General features: G+C 39.1%; 1 protein-coding gene across 3 annotated transcripts in view; it reads left to right on the top strand.

Moving 5' to 3' along the window:
• Positions 1–13,864, top strand: part of ltk (leukocyte receptor tyrosine kinase) — a 93,278-nt gene that overhangs the window by 75,138 nt on the left and 4,276 nt on the right. For all 3 annotated transcript variants that reach the window (XM_041812678.1, XM_041812677.1, XM_041812676.1), the window contains 9 exons: positions 954–1,140; positions 1,219–1,309; positions 5,394–5,458; positions 8,112–8,241; positions 8,311–8,408; positions 11,289–11,381; positions 11,553–11,654; positions 13,144–13,278; positions 13,762–13,852. In XM_041812678.1, coding sequence (XP_041668612.1) covers positions 954–1,140; positions 1,219–1,309; positions 5,394–5,458; positions 8,112–8,241; positions 8,311–8,408; positions 11,289–11,381; positions 11,553–11,654; positions 13,144–13,278; positions 13,762–13,852 — 992 coding nt within the window. The remainder of the gene's footprint in view (positions 1–953; positions 1,141–1,218; positions 1,310–5,393; positions 5,459–8,111; positions 8,242–8,310; positions 8,409–11,288; positions 11,382–11,552; positions 11,655–13,143; positions 13,279–13,761; positions 13,853–13,864) is intronic.

Raw genomic sequence — 13,864 nt, 5'->3', positions numbered from 1 at the left:
TAACTACATTTGTGTTTAAATGTGTGGCTTTACAACTGAATAAATCAAATACTAAAACAAAAACATGACATTTCAGCACTTACATACTTACTGCTTTCTACTGAAAAATCAGCTACTCACAAGTTTCAGGTTAACGGTGTCTCTTCACCTGAGATCTCCCCCATGCAGGGAGGTAGTCTGTTCCCTGGGCACCCCATCTCCTTCCCCCTCCCCCTCCCCCTCCCCTTCCTCCTACTTTTCCTCCTCCTCCTGCTCCTCATCCCCACCCCACCCTACCCCTCCCTCTGAGTCACTAGCAGCTGCACCGGGCGATGGCTCGACGGCACCTCTTACCTGCACGCAACACCCCCCTCCCTGGCAGACTACCAACCTGCATCGGGGACATGGGCTGCCTCCACTGAGGGTGAGTCCAAACTCACTGACACAGACAGTATAGGAGCAGTAACCAAGGAGAGGACATCCCACATGAACCCTGCAAAAAAAAACATAGAGTTTGACTGTGGAAGAGTTTTTCGTCTCAAAGGGGAATTCCTCCGATATCCTTCCAAGTGTGTTTACTGGTCTTTGGAAGTTTTGCTTTGAATCTCTGATAGGACTGTCAGCAGTCTTGTTGCATAGTTTAAAGGTGGATGTCAAAGTTTGACTGCAATGTGAATCCAGTAATGTTATAGGAATGCTAAATAGTTGAAGGTCTTGCAAAATGAATTAACTTTAACAAGCAGTTTGATTTTTTTGCAACAGTTTTCCCACTGCTGTAAAGAAAAATGTTGATTTTATATGATCTACTGAGATTACCCCTCCTTGTGTAACTGCTCCTACAGCAGACAGTTGGGATAGTCAGGTTGCTGCTAAAGCTGGTTTGTAAGTGTGGGGTCCAATTAGAATTATGAGTCTTAAAACCGCTCTTATCTTCTAAATTTCATTGAGCTTGTCTGTCTTACTTGTGTCTTTAGTGTGGTACCGCAGGAAGAACGATCTGCACGCAGTGCGAGGACGTCTGCAGAGTCCAGAGTACAAGCTGAGCAAGATCCGCTCCTCCACCATCATGACCGACTACAACCCAAACTACTGCTTTGCAGGGAAGGCTGCATCACTCAACGAACTGAAGGAAGTACCACGCAAGAACATAACACTTCTCAGGTGTGCAGATATTGGTGTCTCATAGCAAGAAGAATGCTTCATACTATCATTTAAACTTAAATTGCTGTTGTTTTGCAGAGCTCTTGGCCACGGTGCGTTTGGTGAAGTGTATGAAGGACAAGTTCTGGGAATGAGCGTTGACAACAGTCCCATGCAGGTGGCAATAAAGGTCAGCTCCTCTTCTGTGAAGCACATTTCGCATCTAAATGTCAGATTTAGGGGAAAACATCTGGAGTCATTTTAATCAGCTATAATGAGCCTCTACAGCATTGAGCTAAAGGTTGCACACAAGTGAGGGATCAGAAAAGACAGGTTTTTGTAATGCCTTCAGAAGAAAAAGAATTATGTGCCTTATAAAAATTATGTATTTTATTTAAAGCCCCTGTCACAGCATTTCATGTCACAGTACAAAGGAACATTAGAGAGACATTTGTAAATGAGACATAAAAATACTCAGTGAATTTGATAAAAATGTGTTTAGTTGGTTCAAGAGCTATTTCATTAGGCAGACAGCAGTGGGAAGCTCTGGGAAAAATAAAATCAGAATTTGTTCCTTTTACAAATGGAATTCCACAAGGTTCCGCCCTTGGTCCAGTTATGTTTACTGTTTATATAGATTAAATAGTGTCAGCTGTTTCCAATTATAAAATTCCTCTTTATGCAGATGACATAATTTTATATTTTATTAGTCATACTGTACAGCCTGTTGTGCATTCTCTTCAGAGCTGTTTTTATTATTTAGAAGTTACTCTAATCAAACACTGGTTAGTTCTGAATGCAGAGAAAACAACATTTATGCTCTTTTCCAGAGCTAAAAGCATTAAGTTTGCCACTGTTGTCATTACTACTAATGATGGCTCTAATATTGAAAGTTTGACATTATATAAGTATCTGGATAGTTCGACTGATGAAACATTTGAATTGGTAAGTAAACATTGTCAAATGATTCCCTGATTCCTCTGAATAAAAACTAATAATAAATAACTCTTGCTTTCTTCTGCAATGTTAAAAAACAACTGTTGAGGCAAATTTTTAATCAGTGCTGGATTATAGTGGTATTTCGTATAGGCATGCTTCAGCTGCAACTTCTAAACCCTTAGTGCAGATTTCCTCTTGTGCATAGGTTATTAACAGTTGATGCTTAAAACACTCATCAGTGCATCCTGTTCAGTCAGGTTGGATGGTCATCTCTGAGAGATATCACCTGCATACTCACACGTTCATTTACAAAGCTCTTATTGGGATGCTACCCATCTCCTCCGTGCTTGTCTGCTCCTCTGGAGCTCTTAAAACCCGTTTTAATGTCTGGCTAAGTACAGGTTCCTAGAGTACATTCTGAGATTGGTACATCTTCTTTTAGCTTCTTTGCACAGTCCACTTAGAACTTACAAGAAAGCATTTTAAAAATCAGTCAACTTGTTTCTTTGGGCAATTTCAGGTCCTTCATCGTTAACTTCTTATCCTGTGATTGCACCTGTTTTAATTGTCTCTGGCATTCCATGCCTGACTGATTTTATGTCTTTTAACTCATTATTGACCTTTAATATTTTCAAAAGATGTTTGATATATTTTGCATATTTTTCATTGTTTGTCATGTATTTACTATTTTTTCTACTCAACATCATTGTAAATGAGGGTTTGCCCTCAGTGATTCTACATAAGTAAAGATTATAATTTGGTATTTAGGTGGGCCAAATGGAAAACAATCAGACTGGATATGTAAGTTTGAAAGATGTGTTTAGAGAGGATTTGAAAATGGAGGGAAAGCTGATTTTGTGGATGTCTTATAGGAGGGGTGACTTAAACCCCTTCAATCCATTGTGGTCAAGCAGGCAGGTGGGACAGTGAGATGGGAGGGTGTGCAGATGTGCAGGTCACATAGGTATACAGGGGTAAGGTTATGGATGACCTTTAAGTTATGATGTATGAAATAGACTTTAATATCCCCATAGGGGAATTTGTCTTGGACTGCATCCCACAGTTACACAATCGATAAATCATAAATATAGATCATATAAAACACATATCGGTACATCCAATAATAGCAGCAATTCCATCTAACAATTTTCCACATGTACATGAAAACATCTGGCAGCAGTGACGTATTGGCTTTCTTTACGACCCTTTTGCACATCTTACCTGCTATTCATAAATTTGGTTGACGTGGGCACAATTGAACTTTTTTATCAGTTCAGCCTGGTCTGAGAGGTCTTAAATCTTCTTCCTGAGGGTAAAAGCTGATCCTCAGAGTGAAGAATGTGGGTCAGATCAGATACGCTTTTCTGTGCCTGCCTTACAACAGACTGCTCATAGTGCCTGGAGAGATCTGTGCTTTTGACACCCGTGATTTTCAGTCTGCACGAGACAAGTTATCTGTGATTTCAACTGAACAGATAAGTGACCATACCAGGCTGTTGTCCCATATCTAATGATGCTTTCAAGGACAGCTGAGCTCCATAGACTCTCAATCTATGTAAAAAATGCATCTACTGTTGCATGTCAAACTCTCAGCATGGGTCCTCAAGGTGAGGAGCACACTCTTGCCATTATTATGATGGCGTATTAGAACTACATGAATAAAATCAATAAAAAGGATCTGTTATTCACAACAGTAAACTCAAAATTCTTGAGTTTAAAAGTCAAAAACCTACAAAATATTAATATTTTTAAAATATATTTTAAAGCTCATAAATACATATGAGAAAAAAAAATTAAACTTTTGAGATTATAAAGCCAACACTTGAACCACTGTATTTGTTTTGATTTCTTGTAAATTTTTAATGTACAGTCATACATTTTTGCTTTTACAAACTTGAAATTTTTGAGTTTCAATTTTCAAAATGTACAACTTTTCCAACTCAGGTATTTCAAGTTTTTGTTGTTTTCATGAATTACAACTTTTTAACTTCAAAATTCTGAGTGCGGTTTCTTGTAAGTGTAAGGCTTTATTATCTCAAAAGATTTGCCTTTTTTTCTCAAGAATGTGCAGATCCTCTTTATTTTCTAATCATTTAGGGTGGTCCCAATACGCTGCCATGCATTATGTTTCTAAATAGGATTTTAGTAAAATAGATGCATATCAAATTATGGCATCATCAAAGCAGAGCACCCAGGGGTGTCTGGACCCCAGGTTGGGAGCTGTCCAAGCTTGTTTTAGAGTTGCCACGAGTCCCTGGTCATGCTGTAGATGTCCCAAAGGCCTGAAAACCTTTGTCAATCCTCGGGTGTTTTAACAGGGGTGACAATGTTCAGACAGAGATGCCGTTGAGCTTGATCTTGGCTGATAAGGGGGACATATGTGTTTCGACATGTGTCAGGCTTGAATCTGGCTGACCTCGAGCCCCGGGTTGTGGCACATCAGGCATTGTAATGAATCTAAAACTTCTGCACATGACTGTTTATTTAGATTCTTTCATTAAAATGTTGGTTAAATTAGCACCAAGGAAAGTCAGCAAAGGCACTGCAACAATGGCATTAACATCCATGTGAGTCAGGACAATTTCACAATTAATTTGACATGCATTCATTCAGTTGAAACTATCCAAAACGTGTGCTTTTAAATTCTACCAAATTAAAAATATAACTTCAATAAGAACAAACCATGTCCACAAAGGTCTCACTGTAGAGATAGAATGCATTTTTCTGTTCAGCCTTTCTTGCTTTCAGTGTTAATTAGTTTTTGTCCTTAGTTTATTATGTTTGACTGATGAAATCCCATGATACGGTACTATCTTATTACTGCCCCTCCCCAATATGGAATTGTTCATAGATTGTTTATTTATTTGGCGATTGGTATGTTTTCCACCGGACATTTTTGGCTCTTGATGCTGGACAGCTACTCTGATACTGGCCAAAATACCCAAGACCAAAATACCTGTTGGATTTTGAATGTCCAAAACTAACATTTCAGTCAGGTCTGATCTAAGCTTTTATTGTCAACGGTCTGTTTTTAGGCCATCATGATCCCATTTGAGCTTTGGAGAAAAGGTGGAAGGACAAGTATAGTCAAAAGCTTTCTTCACAAAATTGGCACTCACGCAAAATGCTGAATTAATTGGCGTAAGGCTGTGAGAGAGGAAAATGTAAAAATGTTCAGGCAATGCCCTGAGACAACTTAGCTTAACTACCAGGAAAAAGTCTTGGTGAGCTCCACGTGGACTCGCTGCTTTTCAGTGGTCTGTTGATTAGGTGTAATGATGTCCTTCCTTTCACTAGCACTCACACATATCTCAAACTCTCTTTCTGTTCCACAGACTCTTCCAGAAATTTGCTCCGAACAGGATGAAATGGATTTCCTGATGGAGGCGTTGATTATGAGGTGAGCCTTTCTTTGTACATCACACATTGTTCACGTTGATGCACCCAGTGAATCTTGCTAATAACTCCTGTAATATCAACCAGAAACACACTTTCAGCAGCTTGATTGTTTCATGAGAGTTACATTAGATATCCAAACACTATAATAATGTTGTAGCACACAGATTAGCCTCCAGTATGACAGCTTATTGCTTCTGCTAATGATATGAGAAGAAAATTAGTCAGGGATAATCATGTATGAAGGCTTATTCTCAATCTTAATTTGTAAATACAAGCAATTATCCTTGCTTTCAAACATCTGTTTGGCTTTTTTCAATGATTTGTCATTTGTATCTAATAAGAAAATGGGCTCCTGATGTACATAAATGTGCTAGAGTCAAGTGTATTAGAATCAGATATGCACATTTTAATGTCATTATTATATGAAACAAGCAAAACATTCACAAATCTGGCTCTCTCATGTTAATATTGCTTATATTCTTGACTTTGGAGTGAGCAAAATCAACATGTGGCAACCACAAAGCATATTTCTGTGATTAAAGGGAGCATTAGTATATGCTTTTATTTCCTCTTTGACGACTTATCCGGTTACACTGTCAGACTGTACATGGACAGAAAAATGAATAAACAGGTGTTTCAAGCTAAGAACCAATCACACAAATGCTCAGACCTTAATCTGTACTGACAATGTTGTCCCTGCTTGTTAAATGCTAATAGTTTGACTGTGAAATTTTAAAAAATTAGATCAAGAACTCATTTGAAGATATTTAGTTTCTCTCACAGATATTGCTCCCTAAGTGGTCAAGAAAGGTTTCCTTGTGTTTTTTTTTATTGCTCATGTTTTATCTCTACAAAGTTAAACAGGGAACAATCAAGTCTATAATGTCTTTATCTAAAGAGTGACTAAACATCATGGGGTTTTCTGTTGATGTACATCAACCCTAGAATTAAAAAAAGGCTTTTCAAACACCAAGTCTGGGCTGCTGTCCCTTATCAGCCACAGCATCACTCAGTCCACGCTGCTTTTTTTAGATGTGATTATTAGCCATAATGTCATTATTATTCAAGGTAGACTTTTTACAAGCTACCTGGGTGTAAAATTATGATTAATTGTGAGGTAAAAGACACACTTTTGTCCCTCATCAACTTTGTTTAAAGAGTGGTGTATTTATGATCTCAGCCAGTACTACATTACCCACAATCCTAGAGTGTCACAGTGATGCCTCTTTTTTGTGGTTTATCCAGCCTCTAGATGCCAAACTTCTGCATTGTATCTCGTTCAGCCAGTACTAGTTCATTTAAAGGTTATATTTAAACAAAAGACAGGTCACAGATACAGTAAGGATGTTTTCTAGCTATTAGTTCCAAAGTGCTCTTAAACTGAGCAAGGAATTCTTAATTTTCCAAACATCCTAGTTTTATTTTGGATGCTTACATAATTTTACTTTGCACACAGGCACAAAATTATTTTTTTTAAACTACCAGGGACACAATTATTAGCCCCCTGATGCTAATAGTCATGTCTCCTTTTTGCTGGATAACAAGTCTCAGATACATCTCCTGAGGAATCCCAACCCATTCCTCTTTGGCCAATCTCTCAAGCTCCACTAGATTTGATGGTCTCCTGGTATGGACCTTGGTCTTCAATTCAGCCCACAGATTTTCAATGGGATTTAAGTCAGGGCTTGTGCAGGCCAGTCGATAATCACTTTGGTCTTCTGGAGGTAGTTCTTCACCAGGAATCTTGTATGTTTTGGATGTTGGAAGACAAAGTGACAACCCAGACCCAGTTTTGCTGATGACTGCTGGAGGTTGTCTTTCTAAATCTTCACATATCTTTCTTTCTTCATGATTTCTTCCACCTTTACAAGATTCCCAGTTCCAAAAGGCCTGAAGCATCCTCACAACATAATACTCCCAGCCCCATGTTACACTATGGGGACAGTGTTCTTTGGCATATATGCCTCTCCTTTCTTTCTCCAAACATCACCAACACCTCTATGGCCAAAGAGCTCTAGTTTGGTCTCATCTGACCAAAGGGCATGCCTCCAGTATGCATAGTCTTCTCCAGGTTGTTCATACTTCAGTCTGTTTTGAAAGTGTCTCTTCTGCAGAAGTGGAGTTTTTCTTGGTCTGCAACCTCTCAGTCCATTCCTGTGCAGGGCTTTAGTGATTGTCTTCTTTGAGACTACAGTTCCTGACTTGGCTAAGTCCCTCGCTGGTGTCTTGCTAGTTGTTCTGGGGTTTTTAGACACATCTCTCAATAGTTTTATTACCAGAATCTATGAAATATTTCTCTTCCTACCTCTGCCAGGCTTGTTCTGTACTTTGTGGCTCTCTTTGAATTTCTTGATTTTACAAGCTTTGAGCATTACAAAGTTAAAGCATATCATTGCACAACAGTAGTGTGCTTGTGCTATGGCTCAACAAAAAGATCATTTTCTAAAGGGAGCAAATCATTTTGACCCTTGTAGCTTTTGTGAAATAACTTTGTTTCTGTGTGCAAAATAGAATTAATGAAAGCATTTTGTGTTGCTGTTGTGTGGTTGTTAAACAAAATTTCTCCCCAGTATTTAGTAATTGATATGATGTATGTGGTCAACGCTTTCATGCACAGGTCTCCTAACCAATATTGTTCACGTTTGTTCATGCAGCAAGTTTAGCCATGACAATATTGTGCGGTGTATCGGCGTCAGTCTGAACATCCTGCCACGCTTCATCCTGCTGGAGCTGATGACCGGAGGAGACATGAAGAGCTTCCTGAGACAGAACAGACCACGAGCGGTATGTCTGCACTATAAGTGTTTTTCATTGACTGAGGTTGGATTTACTGAATTGGACTGTTTTTTCCAGGGCCAGACCTCCTTTCTCACCATGCAGGAGCTGCTGCGGATGGCCAGAGACATCGCCTTGGGGTGTCGCTACCTGGAGGAGAACCACTTCATACACAGGTTATAGATCAACACACATCTACAACTACTGAGAGCTCAGTTCATTTTCAGACTGAGTAAAATGCAATGTAAAGTCTTTGTTATCATGAAGACTTCATGTAAAGATGGTGGATGAAATATTCTGTAACACTTCAGGGTGGATGTTGAAGGCTTACACTTTCTTGATTCCTTTGTAGGCTCTGCATTTAACCATCACCTTACTGAATAGTTATGGTCAAAAAGATTTGCTTGTCGCCAACTTACATTTTCTTCTTCCAAGCTGATTTCAGCACCAACTCTTTGATTTCAAAATGTACAGTTTTGCTTGGCAGGGAAGGCTCTTGCTGGGTTAGCAAGCAGCATACTTTGACTTTCCAGGGAGGACATGGCTAGAAACGCCCATATGGATGGATGCATTCATGGCAATACGTACTGAATGTAATAAAATTAGTTTAAAGCAAGTAATCCATGGTAGCATGGTCCTGAATGAGGGTGCAACAGCGTTATACTATAAATGAGAAGGCTGGGGTGGTGGAGGTTAAGCTTTGCCAGCAGCAAAAGCAGTGTGGTCACAGCATTAATTCAAGCAGAGATTCGTTAATCATATTTAAATACACTGCTATGCTGAAAAAAGCTGTGGTTGGCTGTGGGAGCTGGGAGATGATAATTAGGATCAGCTCGCCATCAACTGATCACACCTGGGCTTATGACCATGGTGTTCTGTGTGAACTAATGCTGAACTTCATTTATTAAGTAGCCTAGGGGCTCTCCGCCTCTTCTGGTATGCCGAAAGTCCTTATATTATTTCTCCTGGATCTGTTTTCTATGTCCCTCTGTTTTTCTTGTAGCTTACTTTGAGAAATTATAGGAGGGCAACCCTGGACACAGTGCTGCCTTCTTCTAGTTCCTATATGTGGGCTTCGGCCTGGTTAATAGCCTAGAGTTTTTAAATCTGCTGCTGTCTCCATTAGCTTCTGGCTAATATCCTGTTTGAACATGGTCAGTTCTTCTCTAATATCTCTTGTAAGTAAGGCATGAAAGTCAGAGAATGTCTTGTGCATCGCATGTTTAATTAAATGGCTCGGGTTTTCTGATTTTCATCAATTAGCATTCTGTTGCCATTGTTGCCAGACTTGTATTAAAGGTGACATATTAACCCTTTTAAGACAAGTTTATATTGTTCTCAGAGGTTCCCAATACATGCCTGTGAAGTTTATTGCTAAAAATGCATGTCTAAAAACCCCTCTGTTTCAGCCCTTCTTAGAACAAGCCATTTCTCTGTCTGTGGCTTTAAATGGTAATAAGCTGTCTGACTCCGCCCCTGACCACACCCCTCTCAGGAAATGGATGCAGCACTTGTGATATTACAGACACTTTTTTTTTCCCCCAAAGCTTAGACTGGGATTCAAAACATCAATCTCCTACACTGTGATCAGCAGGGTAACCCACTGAGCTATCCAGCATCTTAGCTGGTTGCTGAGAGGATCAGTAGAGGAGGGTGGAACTTTTCTCCAAGTGGGGGAGGACCAACCAAAGCTGGGGGCGGGTGCTAAGGGCCCCTGGTGAGGTCACTAGATGTAAAAACTGAGAATGGCTTGTTTCAGCACACACTTTCTAAAAGATGGAAAAAGAGAGGGGGAGAGAGAATGGATTTTTCTGGTACTTGAGGGGATTGTGGACAGGCCAGGGACACATATTTGTGTTAGAAAAGCCTGAAAAAGTGTTTTTTGCAAAATATGTCCCCTTTAATTTTGGCTCTGTTTATTGTGTAGAGCACAGCCACTGTAGGTTTAGTTCTTCAAGTAAAGGATAACTTTATCGATAGCTGGTAATTAGCTGTATAAAACAGCAGAACAAACAACAACTTAAAGTCCCTGTAAAGTGAATTCCAAAATTTTGTATTTACACACTAGATATGTTGAAATAAGTTTGCTGTAAACATGTGAAAACACTGAGATCTTTGTGTGTTTGACTTTTGGATTTAGACCGTTAAAAAGTTGTTGGCCTCTTTCCTGGCTTGGTCTGCTGTGACGAAGGAGCTTGTGATATCACCGGTATCATAATGGAGAGATTTGTGTCAGAAAATAGTAAATTTAATGCCAAACTTCTATCTCTCTGCTCTAGCACAAAGACAGGCACCTAAGCTCTCATCAGGAGCATTGTTTTTTTATTATTTGAAATGATTGTATTTTCTGTGAGTAGGCGTGGCTTCAACTCATTCAACTGACACACCCACACCATCCTAGAGGAGACTTTACTGCCTAATTTTTCGTGATTTTGAAGCTGAATTTTTTTTACTTAGAAATGTTTTTCATGGCTGCAATTTGCCCTGGTGGTTCATAACACAGAGGCCTGTCATATAACAAAACTAAAATAAAGATTTTTTCATCACTTTACAGGGACTTTAATGTACAGTCAGTCTAAAACTGTTTGATACCCATATTTACTTCAATTTCCTGTATAAAAAGGTGATTTATGTGTAACTTACTGGAAGATTTAGTATATAGGACACACTTTGCATACCTAATTGTTTACCTACAAGTTGTCTTTTACACCAGTGAATCTAATAAACTCTTATAAAACGCTGAAAACATGTGCTGTCATGCCCTCAAGTGGCATAATTTGCAGCTGGCCCCCTTTTATTGTGTGTTACATGTGTTTGCTATGCACAGCGTGCTGAGGTCTAAAGATTGGTAGTGCTATGTTTTCACCGCTTTTTTCCATAACATTAAGGCAACCGTAAAGCTGGAAGAAAGTTTAAACCATTTCCCTCAAGGAGAACCCAATACTGATGTGACTTAAATTCTGTGTTGTATGGTAATTGGAGAAAACATTCAATGAATTTTGTTGGATAAATGCTATTATGAAGCTGCATTCAATAAAAGATTTTGTGTTTTTTAGAGACATTGCTGCTAGAAATTGCCTCCTTACTTGCCCGGGACCAGACAGAGTAGCCAAGATTGGAGATTTTGGAATGGCACGAGATATTTACAGGTCTGTTTTCTGAATCTGCATCACAAACCACAATGATTTATGCTGTGTCTCTCTTAAAGGAGGGGAAAAAGGTGGTAAATGTACTCAGAGTTCATAGCCTTGTGGTGTTTACCTTTTCTTCTAAACCGATGATAGATTATCATTCCCATATCATATTTTTCTTTCCCTCAGAGCCAGCTATTACAGGAAAGGTGGCCGTGCGATGCTGCCAGTCAAATGGATGCCACCGGAGGCCTTCATGGAGGGAATCTTTACCTGCAAGACTGACACATGGTATGAATACTAAACACATAATTCCTAGTTAATGAACCCTGATTGTACAAATCCATACAGAGAACCTGTTTTTAATTCAAAGAAGATGATGCTCATTTCTTTAATTAGCATCGAGAACCTCTAATCAAAGGGTAAATGGACTCAAAGTGCATGTCTTAGGTGGATAATGAACATCATGTTTCTTTGCAGTTCTGTAATAACATACATTTCATTACTCATTTATTCTTAAAGACACTGTGCATACTGTATTAAATCTGGTACACTAGTAACTCAAACATTTGCATGAACCATCTGTCACAAATTATCATGCTGAAGAGCCGAGGTGATCTCTTGAATATCTCAGCAGCTCATCTGAGATCATTTAAATACATTTAAATGTGGTCAGTACCATGTAAGCATGAGTTGTTCTTTCCTTTCACCAAATAAGTCATATTTCATTCTGAAACAAAACCAGATTGGCCTACAGAGGACAAATCATCTAAATAGAGGAATATAAAGAGTGGATCTGGACAGAACAGCATCTGTTTGTCTGTTGTGGACACAACACCAACAGTGCAAATAACACAGAGTTACGCTTCAGTTAAATTGGTAAATTGAGTCTATAATGGGGAAGAGAAGGATTCAAACCACTTTTAAATGCCTAAGAGAAAAAGATGTTTAGCATAATATGCCAAACTCTGTTAAATCTTCAGCTTTAACGACGAGATGAACAATTTGTTACCAACAAAGTATGAAAAAGTCAGAGGTTTGTCACAAATCAGAAGACTGTGGGTTTCTACAGCAGTCCATTAAACTTGGAGACAAATGTGATGGTGGGATCATGTTTAGAGTCAGCTAAGGTTGACCACAGAAGTATAATTAAGCTCAGAAGAGGCAAATTTCCTCTTAGATTTGAGGTGGAATCTTTATGGGAAAGCTGGAACAATTTGAAAAACAAGAGTGCTGGCTTGTTGAATTACTAGAAACCTGACCTCCATGTGGGAAAATGTAAAATATGTAATGACATAACAGTGCATATTCAGGAGCTGTGCAACAAAATCATGGGTTCTCAGATTTTGCCAAAAAATGTGAAAAAATGTATCTATTGCAAGCCATGTAACTAATTAAAAATGTTATTTGTTTTCTGCTTTTATTCCAACAGGAAACTCACTGGCAGTCTTTAGATTCTGGCTCATGCACTACTTTGTAAAATACAGTAATTGCTTCTGGTTGGCATTTGAAACCCTGCTGCAAGAAAATACTGTAGAAAATAGAAACCACTCCAGAGACAGCACTGGAGGTTTGTAGTTTGATTCAAAGGAGCTAAAAGCTTTTTCTAATTCAGTCCCGGCTTCCAGCCAATACATGATTACATCTCCATCTGGTTGAAGAATTCTTTAGAGAAAATCTATGGTATTGACGCTGCCATCCTCAGCTTGAGCACGAAGGTTCAATATGTGATCCGCATGATGGAGTGAGCTTAGTCGTTGAGCTGTGTCTCCCCCTGCAGGTCTTTTGGGGTGCTACTGTGGGAGATCTTCTCTCTGGGTTACATGCCGTATCCCTGCAAAACCAACCAGGAGGTGCTGGAGTTTGTGACCAACGGAGGCAGGATGGATCCACCTAAAAGCTGCCCAGGGCCTGTGTGAGTACTGATCAATGTAGGAATGCTGTGGTGATGAAAAATGGACTCTCAGTCTGTGGAGTCAAACTTAAAGACAACATCTGTTATGTTTATCATAGAGTGATACTTGCCGGTACACTGGAAGAAGTCCCATATCACTAAGATGCAAACTTTAGAAGTTTCAGTACTGCATACTGACCACTTAAAGCGCTTAAAGCACTGGTGAAGCCCTCTGACATTTAATGATAAAATCTATAATATCACATTTCAGTGGAGACTCAGTGGAACAGTTGGTGGTTTGATACCAGCTCATTAAGACGCCTCTGTCACTGTGATACAGTGATATTAACAATACCAATACATTATATACATAATGTATATATACATACATATATACATGTAATACGTGGTTTTAATGTGAGTTTATTTATCATTTACGGCTTGCAAGGAGGTACAACATACAGCTTTATCAATAAATGTTTATTTTCTTGTGTTACTATGCAGTTATCGGATTATGACTCAGTGTTGGCAGCACTGTCCAGAGCACCGACCAAACTTTTCTTCTATCCTGGAGAGAATTAACTACTGCTCTCAGGTATGTTATAGC

Source organism: Cheilinus undulatus, linkage group 18 (assembly GCF_018320785.1).
Source record: "Cheilinus undulatus linkage group 18, ASM1832078v1, whole genome shotgun sequence".
Lineage (NCBI taxonomy): Eukaryota > Metazoa > Chordata > Actinopteri > Labriformes > Labridae > Cheilinus > Cheilinus undulatus.
Note: the sequence above shows the minus strand (reverse complement) of the source record. Positions and strands in the feature narration are given on the sequence as shown.